At 44.4% G+C, this 22,077-nt stretch overlaps 1 protein-coding gene across 1 annotated transcript in view; it reads right to left on the bottom strand.

The window, feature by feature from the left end:
* LOC134410267 (ectonucleotide pyrophosphatase/phosphodiesterase family member 7-like) overlaps positions 1 to 21,081 on the bottom strand; it is a 29,068-nt gene extending 7,987 nt beyond the window's left edge. The window contains exons 1-3 of the mRNA XM_063143435.1: positions 21,034 to 21,081; positions 17,399 to 17,576; positions 6,248 to 6,393 (exon numbers count right to left, since the gene is read on the bottom strand). Coding sequence (XP_062999505.1) covers positions 6,248 to 6,393; positions 17,399 to 17,576; positions 21,034 to 21,081 — 372 coding nt within the window. The remainder of the gene's footprint in view (positions 1 to 6,247; positions 6,394 to 17,398; positions 17,577 to 21,033) is intronic.
* Positions 21,082 to 22,077: the final 996 nt, after the last annotated feature.

Here is a 22,077-nt window from a genome sequence, read left to right as displayed (position 1 = left end):
AATGGGAAGATGCAGGGTTGTGTGTGTGTGTGTTGGCCACCCTCGAATTCCATGACATGACAGCAGGGGCCACATGGGCTACAATGCCTTAAAGACTTACCTAAACAAAAATAGGTTCCTTCCCAAGGAGCCTCACAACTAAAACCTCCTTGTACACATTTAAACAGCAAAGAGAAGGCTAAGTTGAATCCTTCTCCTTGATAGACTAGATTTCTACCTGTAGGGAGTTTTATCTACAACTCTGCAATCCACCCACCTCCTGAAGTAGTACATTCCTGGAGAGGTTTTACCACTTGATTCTGCTTATTGTATAAAATGGCTGTCAGATTGGCGCACTGAGGTGTACCTATGTCTGTGTGTATGGGTTGGCCTAAAGAGGACACCAGGGATTCATTGTCCCCAAAATTGCATCTTGGGGCATCATACGCACGAGTGGCACATTTCATTAGGGTGTGCACCAGGGACTCTTTTTTTTCTTTTCAGGCCACCATTTATTGAATATTCAATCATAAAGGCCATTTATTTTTATTCATTCATGTATTAAACACTGTAGATGCTGATGCCCTACTCCGCGTCCAGGTTGCCTGACTCCAGGAGGGCCATTGCAATTGGGGTGGGGGTGGGGAATGAGGAGTCGCTCTTGAAGCCCCAGCATTGGTGGGGTGTTGCGGTGACGCTGGCTGGAGGAGGGATTTACGAGGTGATATTAGCCTTTGGGGACCCTCCTCCTTTCCTCTTTGAAATGTGGCTCCTGGCAGCCCAGATAGATCCTGGCAGTAGAGTGCCTACTGTCAGCTTTGGCTGATACGCCAGCTGCGTCCCTTCCTGGAGTCGGAAGACCTAAAGACGGTCGTGGACGTGCTGGTAACTTTGATGCATGACTTCTGCAATGCGCTCTACATAGGGTAGCGTGACCAACTGTCAGGATTTCCCCGGATTTGTCCTGGTTTTTGTTCTTTCCATGGTGTCAGGGGGGATTTTCTATAATTTTCAATAATGTCCTGGAATGATACACCTTCCCCTTTAAGGCTGCCATTAGCATGGCAGGAGGGAATGACATGCTTTCTTGAGGCACATCATTCCCCCACCCCGAGCTCCAATTGAGGTCTTAAAGGGGAAAGTGGGTCATTCGTGGACATTATAGAAAAGGCCCCAATTGGAGTGGATGGTGGTGGTGCAGAATGAAATCCTTTCCCCTCCTCCACTCCAATCGGGTTCTTTAAGGTGGCGGGGGAATAACGTACTTTCTGCAGGACTCAGAAAGCTGCTTCCCCACACACACACTAGGTGTCCTCTTTTTTGGTTTCCCAAATATGGTCACCCTAACATAGGGCTACCTTTGTGCCTAGTCCTGAAACTTCAAGTAGTGCAAAATATGGCAGCCAGGCTGGTCACCAGTACACCTAGGGGTGACCACATTACACCAGTTTTAAAATCTCTTCACTGGCTGCCAATTAGTTTCCGGGCGAAGTATAAAGTGTTGGTTATCACCTTTAAAGCCCTACATGGTTTGGGTCCAGGCTACCTGCGGGATCTCCTTCTCCCGTACAATCCGCCCCACACACTCAGGTCCTCTGGGAAGAATTTACTCCAGCCAACAAAAACAAGGCTGACAACTAGTACCCACAGGACCTTTTCCTCTGCCACTTTGAGTTTGTGGAATGGCTTGCCGGGAGAGATTCGTCAACTTAACAGTCTTCCGGAATTTAAGAAAGCCATAAAGACTGGTCTCTTCCAGCAGGCCTACCCAGTTGAATTTTAAGATGCCTTTTTAATAATGTGCTCCTTTTAATCATGTATTTGTTTTAAATGTTTTAATCAATTATATGTATTTTATGGTGTTTGCATTTGTGTTGTACAATGAGAGGATATTTGCTTATGCAAAATATCTGGTGGACTTGAATATTCCTAAATTCAGGAAAGCTTTCACTCTGGCCAGGTTTAACGTTCTACCTTCAGCCCTTTTGGATGGAAGGTTTGGAAATATACCCTACCAAGAACGGGTATGTCCTTGTGAGATGGGTAAAGTGGAAACAGCAGGCCGTGTTCTGCTGTATTGTTCCTTTTATCAAGATTTGCGCCAAACATTTATAACCTCTATCTTTCAGTGAACTCCCGTTAGATCAGATGAATATTACATAAAACATCTTCTATCGGATCAGAATCCTCAGGTTACTCTAAAAGTGGCCAGTTTTTGTGCGGCTGCCATAAGCCGACGGAAATTGATGTTGAAGAATTTTATTGTACCTTAGACTTAGGCTGAGACTGCCGTGTTTTTGTATTTTATGCATGTATTTTATTGTATGTTGGGTTTTATAATATTATTGTGATGATATTTTCTACTGTGCTGGTCTATGACCGAAATAAACAAACTCAACTTAACTCAATTTGTGTTGTACCCCGCCTCAATCCAAAGGGAAAGGCGGGTAACAAATTATTATTATTATTATTATTATTATTATTATTATTATTATTATTATTATTGAGGCTCTCAACAGAGCAATTCCTTTTTGCTTCTGCTGCTGGGAGCAACGGTGCTATCTTAAAGGCAGCAGTTCTTCAGATTGGTGGCGGAGCGACAAGGGGGCAGCTAGCGGACCGTTCCTGCTGTGTCTGGATCCCCTTCTGGATCCCTACTCAAAGGCCCCCTCAATTCAGCACTTATTGGTTGAGACATTAAGGGGTGCCTCGGCACAACCCTTGCGCACGCCTATGTGGAGCTTTTGGGTACCTCTCCCGTTCTGCTTAACCCGAGCGACTGAATCCACGTTGAGTCAAAATCTAGCAGGGGAATTCCTCCCCTTCCAAATTCCAACGAAACAATTTAATAAAACCCTATAAAAATATAATTATGGAGAAACAAGAGGGTATTTACTGTTCTTGCCTCCCCGTTTTATTAACATAATCAACTTTACTAGCAGCCGTAAAATTGCGATATTACCAGTTTTACTGGGAACATTATTCCCTGTTATTATTGCTCCTTCCTTTTATTGCGACAATCATTGTGATCCTTATTATTCCTGAAAGGTTTTGCACTGAGACAGCTGGTAGGTTTGTCGGGCTGCTCTTCGCCCGCTCCCCGCCGCCTCAAATCGTATCTTTTGCTTACTCAAATTAAAGTGCTTCGTAACTTTGGCTGCTCCTGCGTTTCGCTTTGAAGACTGTTTTCAATTTGACATAAGCTAGATTTAACCTTTAGCTGCATGAGCTTTTTAAAAGTCCCGTTCCATGTGTCATTTGAATTAGCATCACTTCTCCCCGCCCAATGCAAGGGCAAGGAAACCATAGCTACGTTCGCCGTTGCTAAGAGAAGTAGCAGAAGTAGTAGACCTAAAGAAGAAGAAGAAGAAAGGAAGAAAAGAATGAAGCAATATTATTTGGCAGGGGGTTTACAAAGCTGCTGCATCTCTTGACATTCTATTTAGTCTTGTGCTAAATATCATAAGATCACTATGGAGAAATGCTTCCAGGTCTTTAATAGATCAAAGCATTACACTTTAAAAATAAATAAAAATAAACTACATTTATTGCATTTAATTCTTGGATTGCTGAAGTGACATTTGTAGGCATTGAATTGTAGGCAGTGCTCTGCACTGAGTTATGTACTGTGTTCCAAAAGAATAAGAACCAGGCGTGTCAACCCGCTAAGGAATGTATTGTTGATTTCTCACGTGTCTCCTAACTGATTAAGCAATTAAATGATCAACTAAAGGCAAATATATCTATGTAATACGTGAGCATGAACAGGAGATTCTGAGAGCTAAGGGTCTGTTGGCCAGATCTTTTCTGTACTTGGGCGCCACCACAACAGATGGCCAAAGAGTGATACTACAGCTATTGGGTCAGGTGACATAAGGGGCCAATGGGGTTTTACGTGGTCCTATAAAATCGTTGGCTGTGGCTTGGCTCCTCAGTGCAAGCAGCTTGTCTTTTGGGTAACGGCAAAGCTTTCATCAGACTGTCCTTACCCCTTTCTCTGCCTCTCCACTCCCCTTTGCCAGTGTGGTGTAGTGGCTAAAGTGTTGGACTGGGAGTCGGGAGATCCAGGTTCTAGCCCCCACTTGGCCATGGAAACCCACGGGGTGACTTTGGACCAGTCACAGACTCTCAGCCCAGCCTACCTCACAGGGTTGTTGTTGTGAGGATAACATGGAGAGGAGGAGGAGGAGGACTATGTACACCGCCTTGGGCTCCTTGGAGGAAAAAAAGGTGGGATATAAATGAAATAAATAAATAAAACTTCCCTATGCCTTGTTTATAGGCCTTAATAATGACGTATTCCCTTTTTGACTCTTATATGACTGGGTTTTGGTAAAGTAAGGGACCGCAATAGTTGACAGACCGTGTCTCCTGACCTGAACATACTGGGAAAGTACAACTAACATCAGAAGACTTCCTCTGAGTACCACCTCCAAGGGCAGCTCAGTAGGTGGCAACATAGGAAAGGGCCTTCTCAGGGGTGGCCCCACAGACTGTGGGATGAGCTCCCCGCTGAGGCCTGACTGGTGCCAAAACTGTCATCTTTTCAGCACCAGGTTAATACTGCCCTCTACTCCCAGGCATTTATTGGCCTACGATGGAGCATTTACATCTGCTGTCTTGAACAGGTCTATTGCTTAAAAAAAAAGAAGTTTACTAAAACTGCTTTTAGTTGTTTAAATTGTAAAGTTTATCCTATTTTTCTATTTTGTAATGCCATGTTTTTTATGAATTGCGGTACACTTCAGCTACGAGGCATAATAATAATAATAATAATAATAATAATAATAATAATAATAATAATAATAATTTTATCTATGTGTTTGGGATCACACAACCCTGATCCAAAGGTCTCTGGGTGTTCTCATGCCATTTCAGATTTCAGTGCATGGGGGGTGGGGGGAAGGATATTCAAACCCCCCCCCCCCATTTTAGTAAGGTTTAGAACAGGGCTGGGCCATATGTATTACGGAGAATTTGCAAAGACAGATTTGTATTACAGTGAATTATACAACAGAAATATTAAAGTATGAAAGCAAAATAGTTTGGCTTACTTATTCTTCAGCAGCTCTGATTATCTATCATCTATCTGTCTGTCTATCTATCTATCTATCTATCTATCTATCTATCTATCTATCATCTATCTATCTATCTATCTATCTATCATCTATCTATCTATCTATCTATCCATGGCCCCATTCAGAAGACACCTTAAACAGTTGTTTTAAAAGGATATTGTTGTTTTTATGATTTTTATGGTTTTAAATTTTGTATATTTGTTTTTAATGTTTACTGTTTTTAACTTTTGTAAACCACCCAGAGAACTTCAGTTATGGGGCAGTATATAAATGCAATAAATAAATAAATAAAATTAAACCATAGCTTTAACCACGGTGAGTAAGGCTTTTTGCCTTAGTCACCATGGTTGAAGCCATGGTTTAAGGTGTCTTCTGAACACAGCCCTGCTTTCTGGCTTAAGCACCATGGTTGAAGCCATTGTTTAAGGTGTCTTCTGAACACAGCCCTGCTTTCTGGCTTAAGCACCATGGTTGAAGCCATTGTTTAAGGTGTCTTCTGAACACAGCCCTGCTTTCTGGCTTAAGCACCATGGTTAAAGCCATTGTTTAAGGTGTCTTCTGAACACAGCCCTGCTTTCTGGCTTAAGCACCATGGTTAAAGCCATTGTTTAAGCCTTCTTCTGAACACAGCCCGGCTTTCTGGCTTAAGCACCATGGTTAAAGCCATTGTTTAAGCCTTCTTCTGAACACAGCCCGGCTTTCTGGCTTAAGCACCATGGTTAAAGCCATTGTTTAAGGTGTCTTCTGAACACAGCCCGACTTTCTGGCTTAAGCACCATGGTTAAAGCCATTGTTTAAGCCTTCTTCTGAACACAGCCCGGCTTTCTGGCTTAAGCACCATGGTTAAAGCCATTGTTTAAGATGTCTTCTGAACACAGCCCGACTTTCTGGCTTAAGCACCATGGTTAAAGCCATTGTTTAAGCCTTCTTCTGAACACAGCCCGGCTTTCTGGCTTAACCACCATGGTTAAAGCCATGGTTTAAGGTGTCTTCTGAACACAGCCCAGCTTTCTGGCTTAACCACTATGGTTAAAGCCATGGTTTAAGGTGTCTTCTGAACCCAGCCCAGCTTTCTGGCTTAACCACTATGATTAAAGCCATGGTTTAAGGTGTTTTCTGAATGGGGCCTACCCATCCATCCCATCCCATCCCATCCCATCCACACACACCCCTCACCCTGGATCCAGTACCTGGTTTTGAGCTGTGATCCACAGTGGTAGAACTCCATTGTCCCACCACTCCGTTTTGTTCTGTGTTTCTTTGTGGCCATACTTTCTCAGAGTCTCTGTGTTGAACATCATATTGTGGATGACCCCGTGGTCTTCAATCCAGCGGCCTAGAAAATTGCAAACCAAAAAGGACTTAAGGACCTCTGTGACCACGGACTCACTATCGGGCTCTTGTGGCTCTCTGCTCCTTTGCCAGTAGCCCAGTTTGGTTGTGTCCAGAAGCGCTACCACATAAAGAAAGGTACACTCTTGGATTGTGTATTGCAAAAAAGCAGTGTATTTTAAGAGCATTTCTTCTGGCTACTTTTGTGTTCCATAGAATATTTGCTACAGCAGTGTAAAGATTCATAGATGTTGTAAAACCCATACTGAATGTGGTTTGCAGATTGTCACATGCCTTTCGTTCCATCGTCCGTTTGTTGGCAGAATCAGTTTTTTTCCAGTTTCTCAAATTTGCACAAATTCGTGCTTGCGAAAACCCAGAAATCCTCCCCAAAATGTGCAACCCTCCCATGCACATTTTCATGCTTTGGCATATGGCAGAAATGCACATCTTTGGCCAGTGAGTTTTTTTCTTTTCATTTTTGAATATATTTTCTATGAGAAAATTTCCGTAGAACTCCAGAAAGTAAAATAATTGGTTTGCAAGTTTGTGGAATCTGCAATTGGTCTGCAAGACTGCACAATCCATGGGACTTGGGAAAAGCTGCTGTAGAATCCATGGGTCAGATTCATAGGTTCTGTTGCAGTTTTATCCAACATCCCTAAACTGTGCAGTCAGGAGAAATTAAACCATAACCTTTTTAAAATAAAAAAAGGCAAAGGCACTTTTACCTTTGACATGTATGCTCACTACATTGTTATATTTCATGGCTTGTAATGATAATGCATAAAACCAATGTGTTTTCTAGATGCTCCTGAGGAGTGATTGTACGTGGCCTGAATGTGCATTGAGAGGGTGGGCTGCCTTCCTCAATTTTTGCTCCTGGGGGCTTCTGTGTTGCAGCTGTGATCAAGGGTGTGGCAGGCAGTGGAGGCAGGTCGTTCCAAATGACAGCCCAGATAGATGTGATGGCCAGGAGTGCCTACTATCAGCTTCAGCTGATACGCCAGCTGCGCCCCTTCCTAGAGTCAGAAGACCTAAAAACATTAGTGCACGCACTGGTAACTTCGAGGCTCGACTTCTGCAATGCACTCTACATAGGGCTACCTTTGTGCCTAGTCCAGAAACTTCAACTAGTTCAAAATATGGCAGCCAGGCTGGTCACTGGTACACTAGGGGTGACCACATTACACCAGTCTTAAAATCTCTTCACTGGCTGCCAATTAGTTTCCAAGTGAAGTATAAAGTGTTGGTCATTACCTTTAAAGCCCTACATGGTTTGGGTCCAGGCTACCTGCGGGATCGCCTTCTCCCGTACAATCCGCCCCGCACACTCAAGTCCTCTGAGAAGAATTTACTCCAGCCAACAAAAACAAGGCTGACAACTATTACCCAGAGGACCTTTTCCTCTGCCGCTCCGAGTTTGTGGAATGGCTTGCCGGAAGAGATTCGTCAACTTAACAGTCTTCCAGAATTTAAGAAAGCCATAAAGACTGATCTCTTCTGGCAGGCCTACCCAGTTGAATTTTAAGATGCCTTTAATGTGCTCCTTTTAATAATGTATTTGTTTTCAATGTTTTAATAAATTATATGTATTTTATGGTGTTTTTGTGTTGTACCCCGCCTCGATCCGGAGGGAGAGGCAGGTAACAAATAAATAAAATTATTATTATTATTATTATTATTATTATTATTATTATTATTATTATTATTATTACTATATTCAGTTGGGCAGTGAATCTGCTCTAGGTTTCAGCTGAACCAGTTGCAAATTTAAAGGAGCTATCCAAGGTGCTGAACCCATTTGGGGGATAGGGTCCAGCCCTTTGGATAATTCCTCTAGAGTTCTGACTGAAACCCTGCACAGATTCATTGCCCCATTGAAATAGATGTCACCAGCCTGTACTGGTGGCAGGGTAAATTAATCACAATAATGACTGGAAACCATTCCCACCTTGGTATATAGCAGGTGTGGGCAACTTTGCAGGGACCTAACCCCAGGGCATACGATCTGTGGGTCACACTCAGTGGGGAGTCAGAAAGGCCCCCCCCGGGCTATGATGCACTAAAAGAGTCAAATCTATCTTGAGAACAATCTACATTTGATCCTTTAAGCAGTCTGTAGTAGTTAAATGGTTGATTCCTACCCCCAGCAGCAGCACTGGTGGGCCATAAGGTCCCATGTGACTTATGGGAGCGTGTCCTCATCCCCTCACAGGCTTTGCCAGCAAACGACAGTGTTTCTAGCACCTCTACAAAAGGGCTGTCTGATGCCTCTAATTTGGAGTTGTGAAAGAATTCCATCTAGGACGCTTTGGCTACTGATCTTAGATTTCACCCTCTTTCTCCAGTAGTATGTAGCTTGGTTCACTTTCTTGAGCGATCTGAACCCATCTGTTCTGTTGCCATCTTGGATACGGAGCAGTTTTTGATATTGGCCCAATGTGTGTGAGCCAAGAAGAAAGGAAGACTCCACCGTTTCACCCTTCCGTGCTTTATTGGTACTTGGCTATAGCACCCTAGAATGAATTTGCAGCCAAGATATTCCTTTTTAACCAATCACATCCAGATACTAATGAAATCATTATCTGAGTAATGTATTTACTTTATGGGAAGTTCCTCTTAATGAGGAATATTAATTAAAACCTGTTGGATAGCTTGTAAGCATATAAGCATATCTGCCTGTCTGTTTTAATTAATTCCCGGTAAATAATGAGTGCATATAAACATGTAATTGCATTACAGTTTTTTAGAGCTGTGTTGAACTTAGTCAGCCTTTAAAAAAACCAAACTGTGTTTCTGAGTGTGAAATCCCAAGGAAAACCCATCAAACCGCCTTCCATATTATAAGAATGCAGAGGTGTTACGCGTTAGACCTGGGGGCCAAAACTGGCCCTCTGAGCTTTCCCAGAGGGCCCCGCCCTATTCCCTTGGCCACGCCCCTTCCTCTGACTGCCAATCATTTGTGGTTTTTCCAGCTTTTGTGCATTTCCCCCTCCATTCTGAAAGGTTGAAATCTCTCTCCAAAGCATTTGTGAGTGTCACTACGAGCTTTAAGCTAAAGTATGTGGGTATTTTGCCCCTGTTCCTTTTGCCCACGGCCCCATTGTTCTGCTTTGGCTGTAGCTGCAGTGGAGTTTAGGCTATTACAGAGGTGGTTTAAACCCAAGAAGAGGGCAGAGCAGAAGCAATCAGTCAGACAAGAGGTTCAAGCTACAACAGGAATGGCCAGGAGAACAAGCAAGAGGTCAAACATGGTAAATCAATCGGGTACATTACACAGTCGTTAGGCAGTCCAAAAGGCGAGGAAACAGGACATCTATCACAGTCACGGTTCAAGATACAAGGCAGGATAGACCATGTAGTTTCAACACTGGCTGGGTTTTCTGTGGCCCTGTTCAGAAAACACCTTAAACCATGGCTTTAACCATGGTGGTTAAGCCAGAAAGCCAGACTGTGTTCAGAAGACACCTTAAACCATGGCTTTAACCAAGGTGGTTAAGCCAGAAAGCTGGGCTGTGTTCAGAGGACACCTTAAACCATGGCTTTAACCATGGTGGTTAAGCCAGAAAGCCAGACTGTGTTCAGAAGACACCTTAAACCATGGCTTTAACCATGGTGGTTAAGCCAGAAAACCAGGCTGTGTTCAGAAGACACCTTAAACCATGGCTTTAACCATGGTGGTTAAGCCAGAAAGCCAGGCTGTGTTCAGAAAACACCTTAAACCATGGCTTTAACCATGGTGGTTAAGCCAGAAAGCCAGACTGTGTTCAGAAGACACCTTAAACAATGGCTTTAACCAAGGTGGTTAAGCCAAAAAGCTGGGCTGTGTTCAGAAAACACCTTAAACCATGGCTTTAATCATGGTGGTTAAGCCAGAAAGCCAGACTGTGTTCAGAGGACACCTTAAACCATGGTGAATAAAGCAAAACAACAACCTTATTCACCATGGTTAAAGCCATAGTTTAAGGTGTCTTCTGAACGGGCCCTGTGAAGGCTTTTAAGCCCAAAGCCTGCTGGACCCCACCCACAACTCAGCTGCTGTAATCAAGCCTCCTTTTCCAGAGCTTTACTCCTGAGGAGTCACTTTCTCCTGAGGAGACCTTTTCTGGAGGTGAGCACTACTTCGCACAGGAGCGTTACTCGCCTGTCGCTTGAGGCAATGATGCTCCTGACGGGTCAGGGGATTTGCTCAGCCTCTGCCTCAGAAGCAGAATACCTTTCCTCTGACAGGGGTGGTCCTGCAGCCACTTCAGGCTTCTGTGGGTCTGGTGGCAGTCCCTGGTCTGGGGTGCCCTGGGTTTCTGAGGCTTCTAGCTCTTCCTCCGAAGAGGACTCGTCTAGTGGGGGCATGATACCAGTTCCCTGTTTCCTTCAGCCCCACCCACCATTGGAACATAGCTCTTGAGAACTTCTCTGAAGTTGAATTTGTCCCTTTGTCTGAAAGAGGTTTCAGGGAATCATTTTCCGCACTGAAAGCTCAGAAGCACTGGCAATGTCTTTGCAAGCTCCCTAGTACATCAGCTGCTTCCCCCAGCAAACTCCAAGCAACCAAGCCAGGAAAGTGTTGGGGCAGGGAGCATCAGAATAGATAGATCCCAAAGTTTGCTGCAGGGTCAAGCGGGTGGAGTTGAGGGGAGGTGGGAGGTGGTCTGCTAGGCTAGCCACTCACCTATGTGAAGACACTCCCTGAAGATGGGATTTGGTAAAAGTTTATTGGGCACGGCAGGAAACTGACCATTGAGTTGAAAGGCAACTCTCTTGCTTTGTTAGTCTAATTAAGCTTAGAGGATAGCTCCTTGCATTCACACTCCCTCCAGGTGTAAACAGACATCTATTTACTGAATAAAGCCTAGTGGATTGCATGGCAGACCTTGATGGGAGGGCCTGGAATCTTGACAACACCCTTGTACTAAAGGGCACTTCCCTGAAATATCATCATCAAACATATAAGAAGTAGCTTGGCTCCTGTCAACTGGTATGTTAGCCTTCCCATCTTGGTGATCACCATATACATTGGAGTACAATTCCCATTTGGTGTTGTAGACCAACACAGCTGGAGGGCACCAGGTTGGGGATGGCTATACTATGCTATTTTCCTAATGGGTGTCTGGCAGGTGTCCTATTGAAATAGGATTTGTCTTAGGAGATGCCAATGCAAAGTGGAATTAGAGGCTCTTTTAATGACTGCGCGTTCCCCTTTTCATATAGAAGGTGTCTCTTTTCTAACACTGTTTTATTTTTCTACCAACTGCAGATCATTGCAAGGCAGTCTGTTAAGTGGCCCATGAACTTGAAGATAAGATTTTATCAGGACTTACATAAGGTTTATCTCTTGGTATCTGATGAGGTCTTCGATTGCAACTGCTGCCTTTTCCTTCTATGGATTATTCTTCTCTTAGCAGCAGTTAGAGGTCATATTCTGGAAGGTTTTCTTTAGCTGTTGTTTTATTGGTGAAATCAATTTATTGCTGGCTCATGCAATGGCAAAACTATCTAAACAGAACGACGCTAGAAGCAGAGATTTTATCTTTTTCTTTTTCTTTCCCTTTAAAAGACGAGGGAAGAAATCTAGACTCCTACGTGATGTCCTTCTCTGACCAAACCTAAGGGGTTATTCTCTGCCTTTCTTTTTGGTGACCCACCTTCCTCTTCTTTATTCTTTGTTGCTTCCTCCTCCTCCTCCTCCTTAAGTTGCATCCTCAAGGAAGATCCTCACAAATCCCTTTTCAGGGCTGGTGCTACCATGGAGGCCACTCAGGCAGCCGCCTAGAGCGCCAAGGTAAAGGGGCGCTGAACGCTGCACCTGGAAGCCGCTGTCCCACAGCAGCTCTGAGAGGGCGGCTTCCGGGCGCGCTGTTCCAAAGCCGCCCGCCCGCCCCAGCGTCCTGGCTTCGCTTCAGCTGGGAACCCACCCAGCCAAAGTGAAGCCACGCTCCCCCCCCATTCCAGGGTCCTGGCTTCGCTTCAGCTGGGTGGGCGCCGAAGCGAAGCCAGAATGCTGGGGTAGGGGGGCAAGTGGGCAGCTTCGGAATGGCACACCCGGAAGTCACTCTCCCAGAGTGGCTTCCGGCAGGGCGTGCCGTTTCGAAGCCGCCGCCCCCCCAGAATCCTGGCTTTGCTTTGGCTGGGCAGGCGAGATGGCACCCCACGCCCAGGTATGCTGGGGTAGGGGTGGATGGGTGAAAGCAGCTCACCTGCCTAGGGTGCAAAATAGTCTGGCACTGTCCCTGTCCCTATTGAGTGATGCAGGGCCAGGCAAAGCTTGTAATAGGCCCAGGGCAGATGGGAATGTAGGCCCCATTTCAAACTGCTCATTAAGTGTTTTTTAATCAGTTCATACATACGAACTAGAATGATTTATAAAAAAAGGTAACAGCAAGCAGTTTTATTCAAGATGTATATAAGACATCACTTCTTCACACTCAGAAATGCTTTACGTGCTTTTCTTTGGGCAAATTCATCAACAACAGAAAAATCAAGCAACTTTGCCTTGTCAATGTTAATGTTCAAAACTACTAATCCATTCAAACATTCTTGCACCATTGAGTAGGGCCCCTCAAAATCGTAGGTCCATGCCAACTGGCCCCACTGCCCAGCCCTGGAGTGATGTAGCATCCCATCAGGGGACCTTGTAAATTAAGGAGGGTACTTCTGGACACCCTATTTGAGATTGTATTTGGGTTAAGGTCATCAGAGAAATTCACAGTGGATTCAAATGAGTTCACATTACTATGAATCGGACCTGTGGATTACACAATGGACTAGCTTTTTGTGAGTTGCACAGGTTTCGTGGACTCGTGAAACAGTTTTTTTTTTTAAAAAAAACTTTTGGAGGGGATTTGTGCAAATGTGTATTTGCAAGGAAAAGGAAAGGAACCTCTCGTGCAAGCACTGAGTCATTGCTGACTCTTGGAGGGATGCCAGCTTTCGCTGACATTTTCGTGGCAGGCCTTACAGCGGGGTGGTTTGCCGTTGCCTTCCCCGGCCGTGATTACCTTTCCCCCAGCTAACTGGGTACTCATTTTACCGACCTCGGGAGGATGGAAGGCTGAGTCGACCTGAGCCGGCTGCCTGAAACCAGCTTCGTCTGGGATCGAACTCAGGCCGTGGGGAGAGTTTCATCTGCAGAGACTGCTGCTTTACCGCTCTGCGCCACACGAGGGTCCTGTGTATTTGCAAACAGGAATGATATTCTCATATCCCCTTAAGAATAAATATGATTCTGTCAGCGAGTGGACAAAGGAACAAAAGGCATTTGACAATCTGCAAAATGCAGATGGACTAGATTTCAGAAAACCCGTAGGTCCCTAGCAAGGATAGATCCCCTAAAGAGCACACCTGTTGGATCAGCATTGCTACTACCTCTACCCCTGATCTGGATGTGGCAAACACCCGGGCATGGGTGACACCGTAAGCCAGGAGAGATCAACATGTGGCCTAGGGTGGCCATGTGTCCTCTTTACAGAGGACAGTCCTCAACTTGAAGGGCTTTCCTGTCCCAGCCCAGTTTTAAGATAAAGAAGCATAAGAAGGCAGAGCCCAGGGGCTTGGAAGTTGTCCATCAACAGTTAACACCGGACAGCAGACTGAGCAGGCAGAAATGCAAATCACCTCTTCACCATCTTCACCACTTGCATTTAAATTAGAATAACTATTTCTAAATTTGCATTTTATACATGCAAATTAGCCTATGCAAGTGTTATGCAAATCCGTGTCCTCGTTTGCTCTCTTTTCGGTTGATGCATCGCCTCTTTTCTGACAATGTGTAAGTTGCCATCTCCAGCTGAAAATCCAGGGGGGGGCGCATTGGCACTGAATTTCAGCAGCAAAATCAGTGGCGTGGCAGCGGCAATTTCATTGGTGGCAGGGAAAGCTTTAGCCCCTGTGGATCCTGTGGTGTGTGTGGAAATTGCCCCCCTGGACTAAGGGTGCTGGGGGCATCCGAGAGAGGGGTAGAATCTGATGGACTGGCTTGGCCTCCCGGACCCTGCTCGCTGAGCTGCTGCCATTTACTAGCTGCGTGGTCTGCAAGCACCTGGCAGCCCCTCATTCCCTTAGCAAGCTGCCGTTTTGTGCAGACGTGCAGGCTCGGGGTTTCCCGGATATGTGATGTTACCTAAATGATGGCCGTAAAATGGCCATTCATGCAACGTTACAGGCAAAAATGGTCCATTCGCGCCTGTGATGTCGCGTAAATGGCCCCTTCACAGCTGTCACTTACGCACATTACTTTTCTGGCAGCCCCAAGGTGCCATTTCTACGCAAAACGGTGGCTCACTGAGGAAAGGAGCTTCTTAGCAGTGCTCACCAGGCCATCCAGCAGCTCATGTGGCACCGTGTGTAGGGGAGGGCAACGGCAGCAGCTTGGTGAGCGCCCAACAAGAACAGACGGTGGTTACTGTCCCTGCCTACGTTGGCACCACCAAAAGTTTCCATCCTTGCCTTAAGCTCTGCATAATACTCTCCCCTTGTGCTGCCAGTATTATCTTTCCACCTGCTGCCTCTTTGGCCTCAGCTAGACCTACCTGGTCTAGCACGACGGAGGGGTGAAGATGTCATGATGTTTGTATCGCGAGATCTCCCCCTCTGTTTACACACGGCGACAACCTCAGAGGGAAAGGACGTTGCGGCCGCCATTTTGCTCGTGCGCAAAAGGTAAGTTCTTTTTTAATTTCAAATAATGTTAAATAATTTTTCCTGCTCCCCCATCCCACCCCGATGGGCGTCGGTCCCAGCTCCTCGCGGGTAACCGTGACAAACCGGGATCAGCCTGAGACCATGGAAAAAGCGGGCTCGAAGGCTAGGGTGAGATTTCGGAGAAAGGGAGGGATCATCCCTCCCTGCTCCCGGGATCCCCTGTGCGTCATGTGGACGCACATGAACGATCACGGGGATCGCCCTGGGATATCGCCCCGTCTAGCTATGGCCTTGGTCTCATCTAGTGGTTCTTCTCCTGTCTCATTCTTCCATTCGCTGTGGGCATAGTCTTTGATCTTTCATATTCTTCAATCCACCTACCACCCTGCCTTTCAGGGTGATAATCTACTGCTGTGAACCTGACCTTAAAGTCAGGAGGTTTTGTCGGGAGATTCTGGTTAACTGATTCCTCCTAGAGGCATCCACTAGAGGCCTTCAAGAGGCAGCTGGACAACTATCTGTCAGGAATGCTTTAGGGTGGATTCCTGCATTGAGCAGGGGGTTGGACTCAATGGCCTTGCAGGCCCCTTCCAACTCTGCTATTCTATGATTCTAGTTCCTCAGTGCCCCACTTTGGCTCCATTCCTGTTGACACTCACCACCAGAATTCACTACCGGAGGGCGCAATACTACAGAAAAGATGAGTCTGGAGGAGATCACAGTTCATAGCATGCTTAGTCAAAACAAAACACTTTATTGCTATGTAGGAATAGCCTGAAGATATCACAGAGAATAAACTAGTATGGATGGCACCCCCTACATTATTCTCCAGATGAAAATAATTAGGCATGTGTTCAACCCCCCTGTCATGCAAACAGGGATCAGTGCCTGAGGACCCCCACCCCCAATTATTACCCATTGACAAACACTCAGCTCTAGCGGCTTTGTGCTGTATCCATCTACTTTTCAATAGCCAAGTCTTCCATGAATTGAAAAGCCATGACAGTGTTAAAGATATACTTTAAAAGACAGTTCTAGTAACTCACACTAAACCAGGGATGGGGAAAGTTTGTCCAAGGGCCAAATGCAGGCTTCTTTGAATCCAGATCTATAGATTCTGCCTAAGAGCTTCATCCCAAGTACCCGTTTCCCTCGAATTATCCCCATAGTGTAAAGCTGTCATTGTTAGCTAAATCACACCCTGGGTGGCGGTGCTCCTAAGATCTTTTGCATACCAGGAAAAGGGTTTAAGGGGGAGAAATGTAAAAAAACATTAAAAAAGTCAACGGATGACCCAATCCAATTCAAATTTGGTATTGTGAAAGCCCTCCTTAATATCTATTACTGTGCCAATTTTGATGTCTTTATCTTTAAAACTTGTGCAGATGTAAGCATTTGTTTAATTTGAAGTTGAAAAATATCAAATCATCCTCCTGCGCCTCCCAGTGGCCGCTCGGAGAACAACAAAAGATTCACTCTTAAAGGGTACTAAAATACGACACTTCTTTTGGCTAAGAAGCACAATTAAAGCAGGATGCATGGGAGTGCTTCACAGCAAAAGCAGATTCTAAGTTGGAAAACTTTGGAGTCCTTTGCACGCAATTCACAGTGATTGCACAGTAGTGGTTAGAGTGTTGGACTGGGAGCCAGGAGATCCAGGTTCTAGTCCCCACTCAGACATGGAAACCCTCTGGGTGACTTTGGGCCAGTCACAGACTCTCAGCCCAGCCTACCTCACAGGGTTGTTGTTGTGAGGATAAAATGGAGAGGAGGATTATGTATGCCGCCTTGCATTCCTTGGAGGAAAAAAATGCAATAATAATAATAATAATAATAATAATAATAATGCTGGTGTGATGAAGCTATAAGTCCTAGTGCCTCTCCCCAAACCATGCCTCATTTTCTTGGTCTCCATTTTCTCAAGCTCTTTTATGAACTCTGCTCTGGGTTTTTGATATTCTTTGCTCCGTCCTCCTCTGCACCCCAACTGCAAAGCTGATAGAGGAACCTTGCACAAGTTGGGAAGGGAGAATGCCAGTTTGCACATTTCTCTCTTCCCGACTGTGTAGCGAATCAAGGCAAGAGTCCCATCCACAATTCTGTCCACTTTTGGCTCTGGCTGCACCCACTGCTGGAATGTGGAGCCAGGGGCAAGTTTCTACTGAAGGAAGGATGACTTGATAGGAAAAAGGGTTCCCCATCCCTGCATTAAACATTTTAAGAAGGCACATCCCCCAAACAATAAAAAATAAAATAAACCAGGGGAATAATAGGAGCAGAGAATTACCAGGAATGGAAACCAGAAAATAGGGCCTGTCCCCTAGTAAGTAGGGACAGCCAAAATATTAGGGGATGGGCTCATGGCTTACCTGTAATGGTTGTGAAATGGGAAGGTGAAGTCATGGTCACAAAGGGAGGAGTTATATATTTTGCTTTCACTCCTTCCTTGACTAAGTTGTCCATGTTTGGTGTTTCTACATCTTGGTCGTAATCCCATCGGAATCCATCGAAGGAGATCAAGAGGAGTTTGTGGCCATTTGCTTTTCTGTTGTTCTGGATCACTGGGTAGCAAGCCACCGCAGCCAGGAGAATGGAATTCAGAATGAGGGCGCTTGGCGTCTTCATGTTGAGCTGCCAGCAGTTGAGATAAAACGTTCTTTCTCCGAGTCCTCTGCTTTTCTATTCTCTGGTGTATTTTAATCTAGAAGAGCAAAGCTCAACATAGATAAGATAATTCATAGTTGCGTCGCCATCTTCCTGATATCACCACTTTTTATGAAAATATATGGGGCCCAAATGTTAATCAGATTACATAAATATATCTATATATAGCTAAATCTCTCTCTCTCTCTCTCTCTCTCTCTCTCTCTCTCTCTCTCTCTCTCTCTCTCAAATCTTTTGAGATCTTGTAGCTCAGGGCAATGGGAACACAACAAACCAGGTAAGGAAAAGAAATTTTTCATTGGAGAATGATCACAAGGGATGAAATATTTAAATGATAAATTGGTTGGATGGGGGAAAAAAGGACCTAGAAAAGTGGATCTGAATAACTAAGCAGAACATTGAAAAAATGTATCATTTTAAAATACAAGTTCATATAAAACCTGGAGGACCACCTGTGGCACGTTAAGACTAACACATTTATTATAGGGTAATCAGTTATTGTGGATTGCAGTCAACTTCATCAGATGCATGAGTTGTTGTTCTGAGTTTCAAGTAGGATGCAGGAAAATTCATTTGGGTTCACATTTTGATGCACATCCCGATCCAATGTGCGAACTGAAGTCTAGTTATCCGATGGTATTTGCATTTCTCTGAATGTTGTGATGTAGTTCTCCCATCAAGAAATGCAGACAAAAATGCGTATATTAGGGGGGAAAGTGTGCAGAAAAATGCGTATATCAATGAAAAGAACACACCAAAAATGAATTATGACAGGGAGAATTGTTTGCCCAAAATGCACATATTAGGCAAAATTGTGTATATAAGGAGAAATGCACACAAAAACATGTTCAAATTTTCATGCAGACATAACACTGATTTAAAACATAGTATACATTGTGAAAACATCCTAAAAGCATCCTAAAATACCACTGGATAGGTCTGCTGGAAGAGATCAGTCTTGATAGCTTTCTTGAATGCTAAAAGACTGTTAAGTTAACGAATCTCCTCCGGCAGGCCATTCCACAGTCTGGGAGCAGCAGAAGAGAAGGTGCTCAGGGTAATGGTTGTCAGCCTAGTTTTGGATGGCTGGAGTAAATTCTTCTCAGAGGACCTGAGTGTGCAGGGCAGATTGTACGGGAGAAGGCGATCCCGCAGTTAGCCTGGACCCAAACCATGTAGGGCTTTAAAGGTGATAACCAAGACTTTATACTTTGTCCGGAAACTAATTGGCAACCAGTGAAGAGATTTTAAAACTGGTGTAATGTGGTCACCCCTAGGTGTACCAGTGACCAAAGTTGTGTGTTTGTGTGTGTGTGTGTGGATTGTGAAGAAAGAGGAATGCCCCTTTTAAAATTCTGCTAAAAACAAAGGAAGTAGGCTTTTTTGTTTGTTTGCTTTAGAGCAATTTTTTAAAAAATCCATATGCAACTCTGTTGAAATGTAATTGATTAAGGATGCAGTTCTAGGCTCACTTACCTGGGAGGCGGTCCCTTTGAAGTCACTGGGGATTGCTTCTGAGTAGACATGCTTAGGATCGCACTGTAATTCAATAAGGGCACAATCCTATTCATGCTTAGACAGAAATAAGTCCTACAACTTCCACCATACCCCATCCAGCAATTTATTTGCATAACAGCCCCAATAAACAAGAAATAAGAGATAGAGTTTTCTTTGGAGGACAGATGGAATAGATAAATAAGATTGCTTTGGAGGAGCAGGGCTTTTGCCCGATGAGGATCACTGCAATATGTTAATCCTAAAAGTTGATCCATACAATACTTTCTTGCTGATGTGTGTCAGGCATGGATACCTGAGAGAGCACCTTCTCCCCTACCAACCTGCCCGGTCACTGAAGTCATCCGAGGGCCTGCTCCTGGTGGTTCCACATAAATCCATCCTCCAATTGGAGTCCACCAGGGAAGAGCCTTCAGCGTGGTGGCCCCCCTCCTATGGAATTCCCTGCCTCTGGAGGTCAGGCAGGTGCCAACTTTGTATTCCTTTCGGCACCTCCTGAAAACATCATTATTCCAGGAAGCCTTTCCTTAAGGACCAGCCATGGCTCACTGTACATTTTGCTTCTTTTAAAATCTATTTTAAAGTGTTTATTCTGTTTTTATTTAATTTTATCTTGTACGCTGCTCCGAAATTTTGAACGGGGAGCGGTATATAAATATTGTTAATAATAATAATAATAATAATAATAATAATAATAATAATAATAATTTGAGAATGTGGAGCTGAACTCTTATCATTCCTCATAAATCTGATGTTCTAGTCAGAACATTGCTGCTGAACATTGGAGCTGAACTCTTATCATTCCTCATAAATCTGATGTTCTAGTCAGTGCCATTGCTGCTGTAGCCCAAATGGCATCACCCATGAGTAAAAGGGAGACATCAATTTGAAGGAACCCTATTTTTGCAGGCGTTCAAAAATATTTAGGGGGGAAACCTAGTGGGGGACCCCACAGACCTTGCTCTGTAGCCACGGCAGTGGAGGCTGGTGGCTCCTAATTCAGTGGAGCAGCGAATCCCCTCTGGGTTTCCGCCGGAACCAGTCAGATCTCTAAAGGAGCTATCCAAAGTCCTGTCCTATCCTCAAAACAGGTTCAGCACCTTGGATAGCCCCTTTCACATTTTGACTAGTTCTGACTGTTCTGTGAATAGGTTGCATGTATGCAAGCATTATGGCTTACATTGTTAATTCGGTTGGCATGCAGAATTCTACTTCCTACCAAATATTGACTTGTTCAATTTGTATCCCACCTTTCCTCCAAGGAGTGTAGGTGGGGCACATGATCCTCCTCCACTCCATTTTATCCTCACAGCAATGCTGGGAGGTAAGTTAGACTGAGATCAATGACTGACCCAAAGTCACCCAGTGAGCTTCATGGGACTAGAACCTGGATCTCCTGAGTCCCAGTCCAACAGTCTAACCAATACACCATACTGTATTGCATGAAACATGTGGTATTTACAGTGAACATTTTGTCCTTACTCCCCAAAATAGGCAGGCCTTTGGGGAATAATCTGGTCCTCCATCTACGTTAAGGACTTGTAAAATTGTCATGTATTTTAAATGTTTAGTGTTTTAATATTGTAATTTTTTTACAATGTTTGTACATTTCTTTTCCTAGGTTTTAAAATGTTTTAAATTTTGTAAGGCCGCCTTCAGGCCCAGTATTGGGCAAAAGGTGGGATACTACTACTACTACTACTACTACTACTACTACTACTAGAGGTAGGGTGGGGAACCTGTGGCTGGTCAGATGTTTTTGGAGCCCATTAACTCCCACCAGAATGGCCAATGGTCAGGGGTGAAAAGAATTATAATCCATCATCCGGAGAGTCAAAGGGTCTCCATTTCTGCTTTTGAAGATACTTACCATTAGGGCAGAGGGCTCTTTGAGAGAGATTCTGAAACTCTTGACTCCTGAGCTTTCGCCTTTGATTCGTAATGCCCTATCTAGTCAACAGAGTCCACAGTTGTCTGGTGACACCAATTGCATGCCAAGTGAGCCTTTCAAGGGAGGTGGGAAGAATCCACCACGTTTGGAAGATGGGAAGGTCAGTAATTAAGGCTATGGCTTGTTCTAGCAAAGGAGAGGGAAGAAAATTAAACTGCCAACAATGAATAATGAGAAATCTTTGATGGAATTAGTGATGCTGAACAGGGGCTTAATGCTTCCTGATTTCCTCTGGAGCTGAAAGTTTGAAGAGAGAAAGAGAGAGAGAGAGTTGGCAAAGAACGAGCGTGCACAGAATCCAACCAAGTGTGAAGATGCAAAGCTATGGGCCAAGAAGGAGCCATTTGGGGAGAAGATGAGATGGGCCAGGCAAATGGGTCAGAACCATGTTCTCTCTTAGGGCTGCATGCGCTCATCTCTAGGTCAATCATCTAATAGTTTAATTCATGGATGGAGAAATATTCAGTGCAAATTGTAATTAGTGGACCCGAAAGATAAGAAAGAAAGATTTTTCAGTGGGCCTGAAAAATGCTGCTGTATTTTTTTGGTACTGGCGTGTTGCTGTAATAGCGTGTGCTTCAACTATCCCTGTTTACCAGGGACATCAGAACTTGCCTTCTACTGAGTTGGACCATTGGTCTATTTTGGACAACAACTCCCAGCATTCCTGACCATTGGCCATGTTATTTGAAGCTGTTGGGAGCTGAGGCAAAAAAAATCTGGTGAGCATAAGTTTGGGGGAGATTATTATATATGGTTATGTTTTATTTATGAATAAATAAATAAATTTATTTATGAATTGTACACCATCTTGTTTTTGTTTTTTAAATGTTCCAAAGTATAACCTGATGGGATCTGAGCTGGTGGTGACTGAACAAGAAAGAGATCTTGGGGTGGTGGTGGACAGCTTGATGAAAA

Source organism: Elgaria multicarinata, chromosome 17 (assembly GCF_023053635.1).
Source record: "Elgaria multicarinata webbii isolate HBS135686 ecotype San Diego chromosome 17, rElgMul1.1.pri, whole genome shotgun sequence".
Classification (NCBI taxonomy): Eukaryota; Metazoa; Chordata; class Lepidosauria; order Squamata; family Anguidae; genus Elgaria; species Elgaria multicarinata.
Note: the sequence above shows the minus strand (reverse complement) of the source record. Positions and strands in the feature narration are given on the sequence as shown.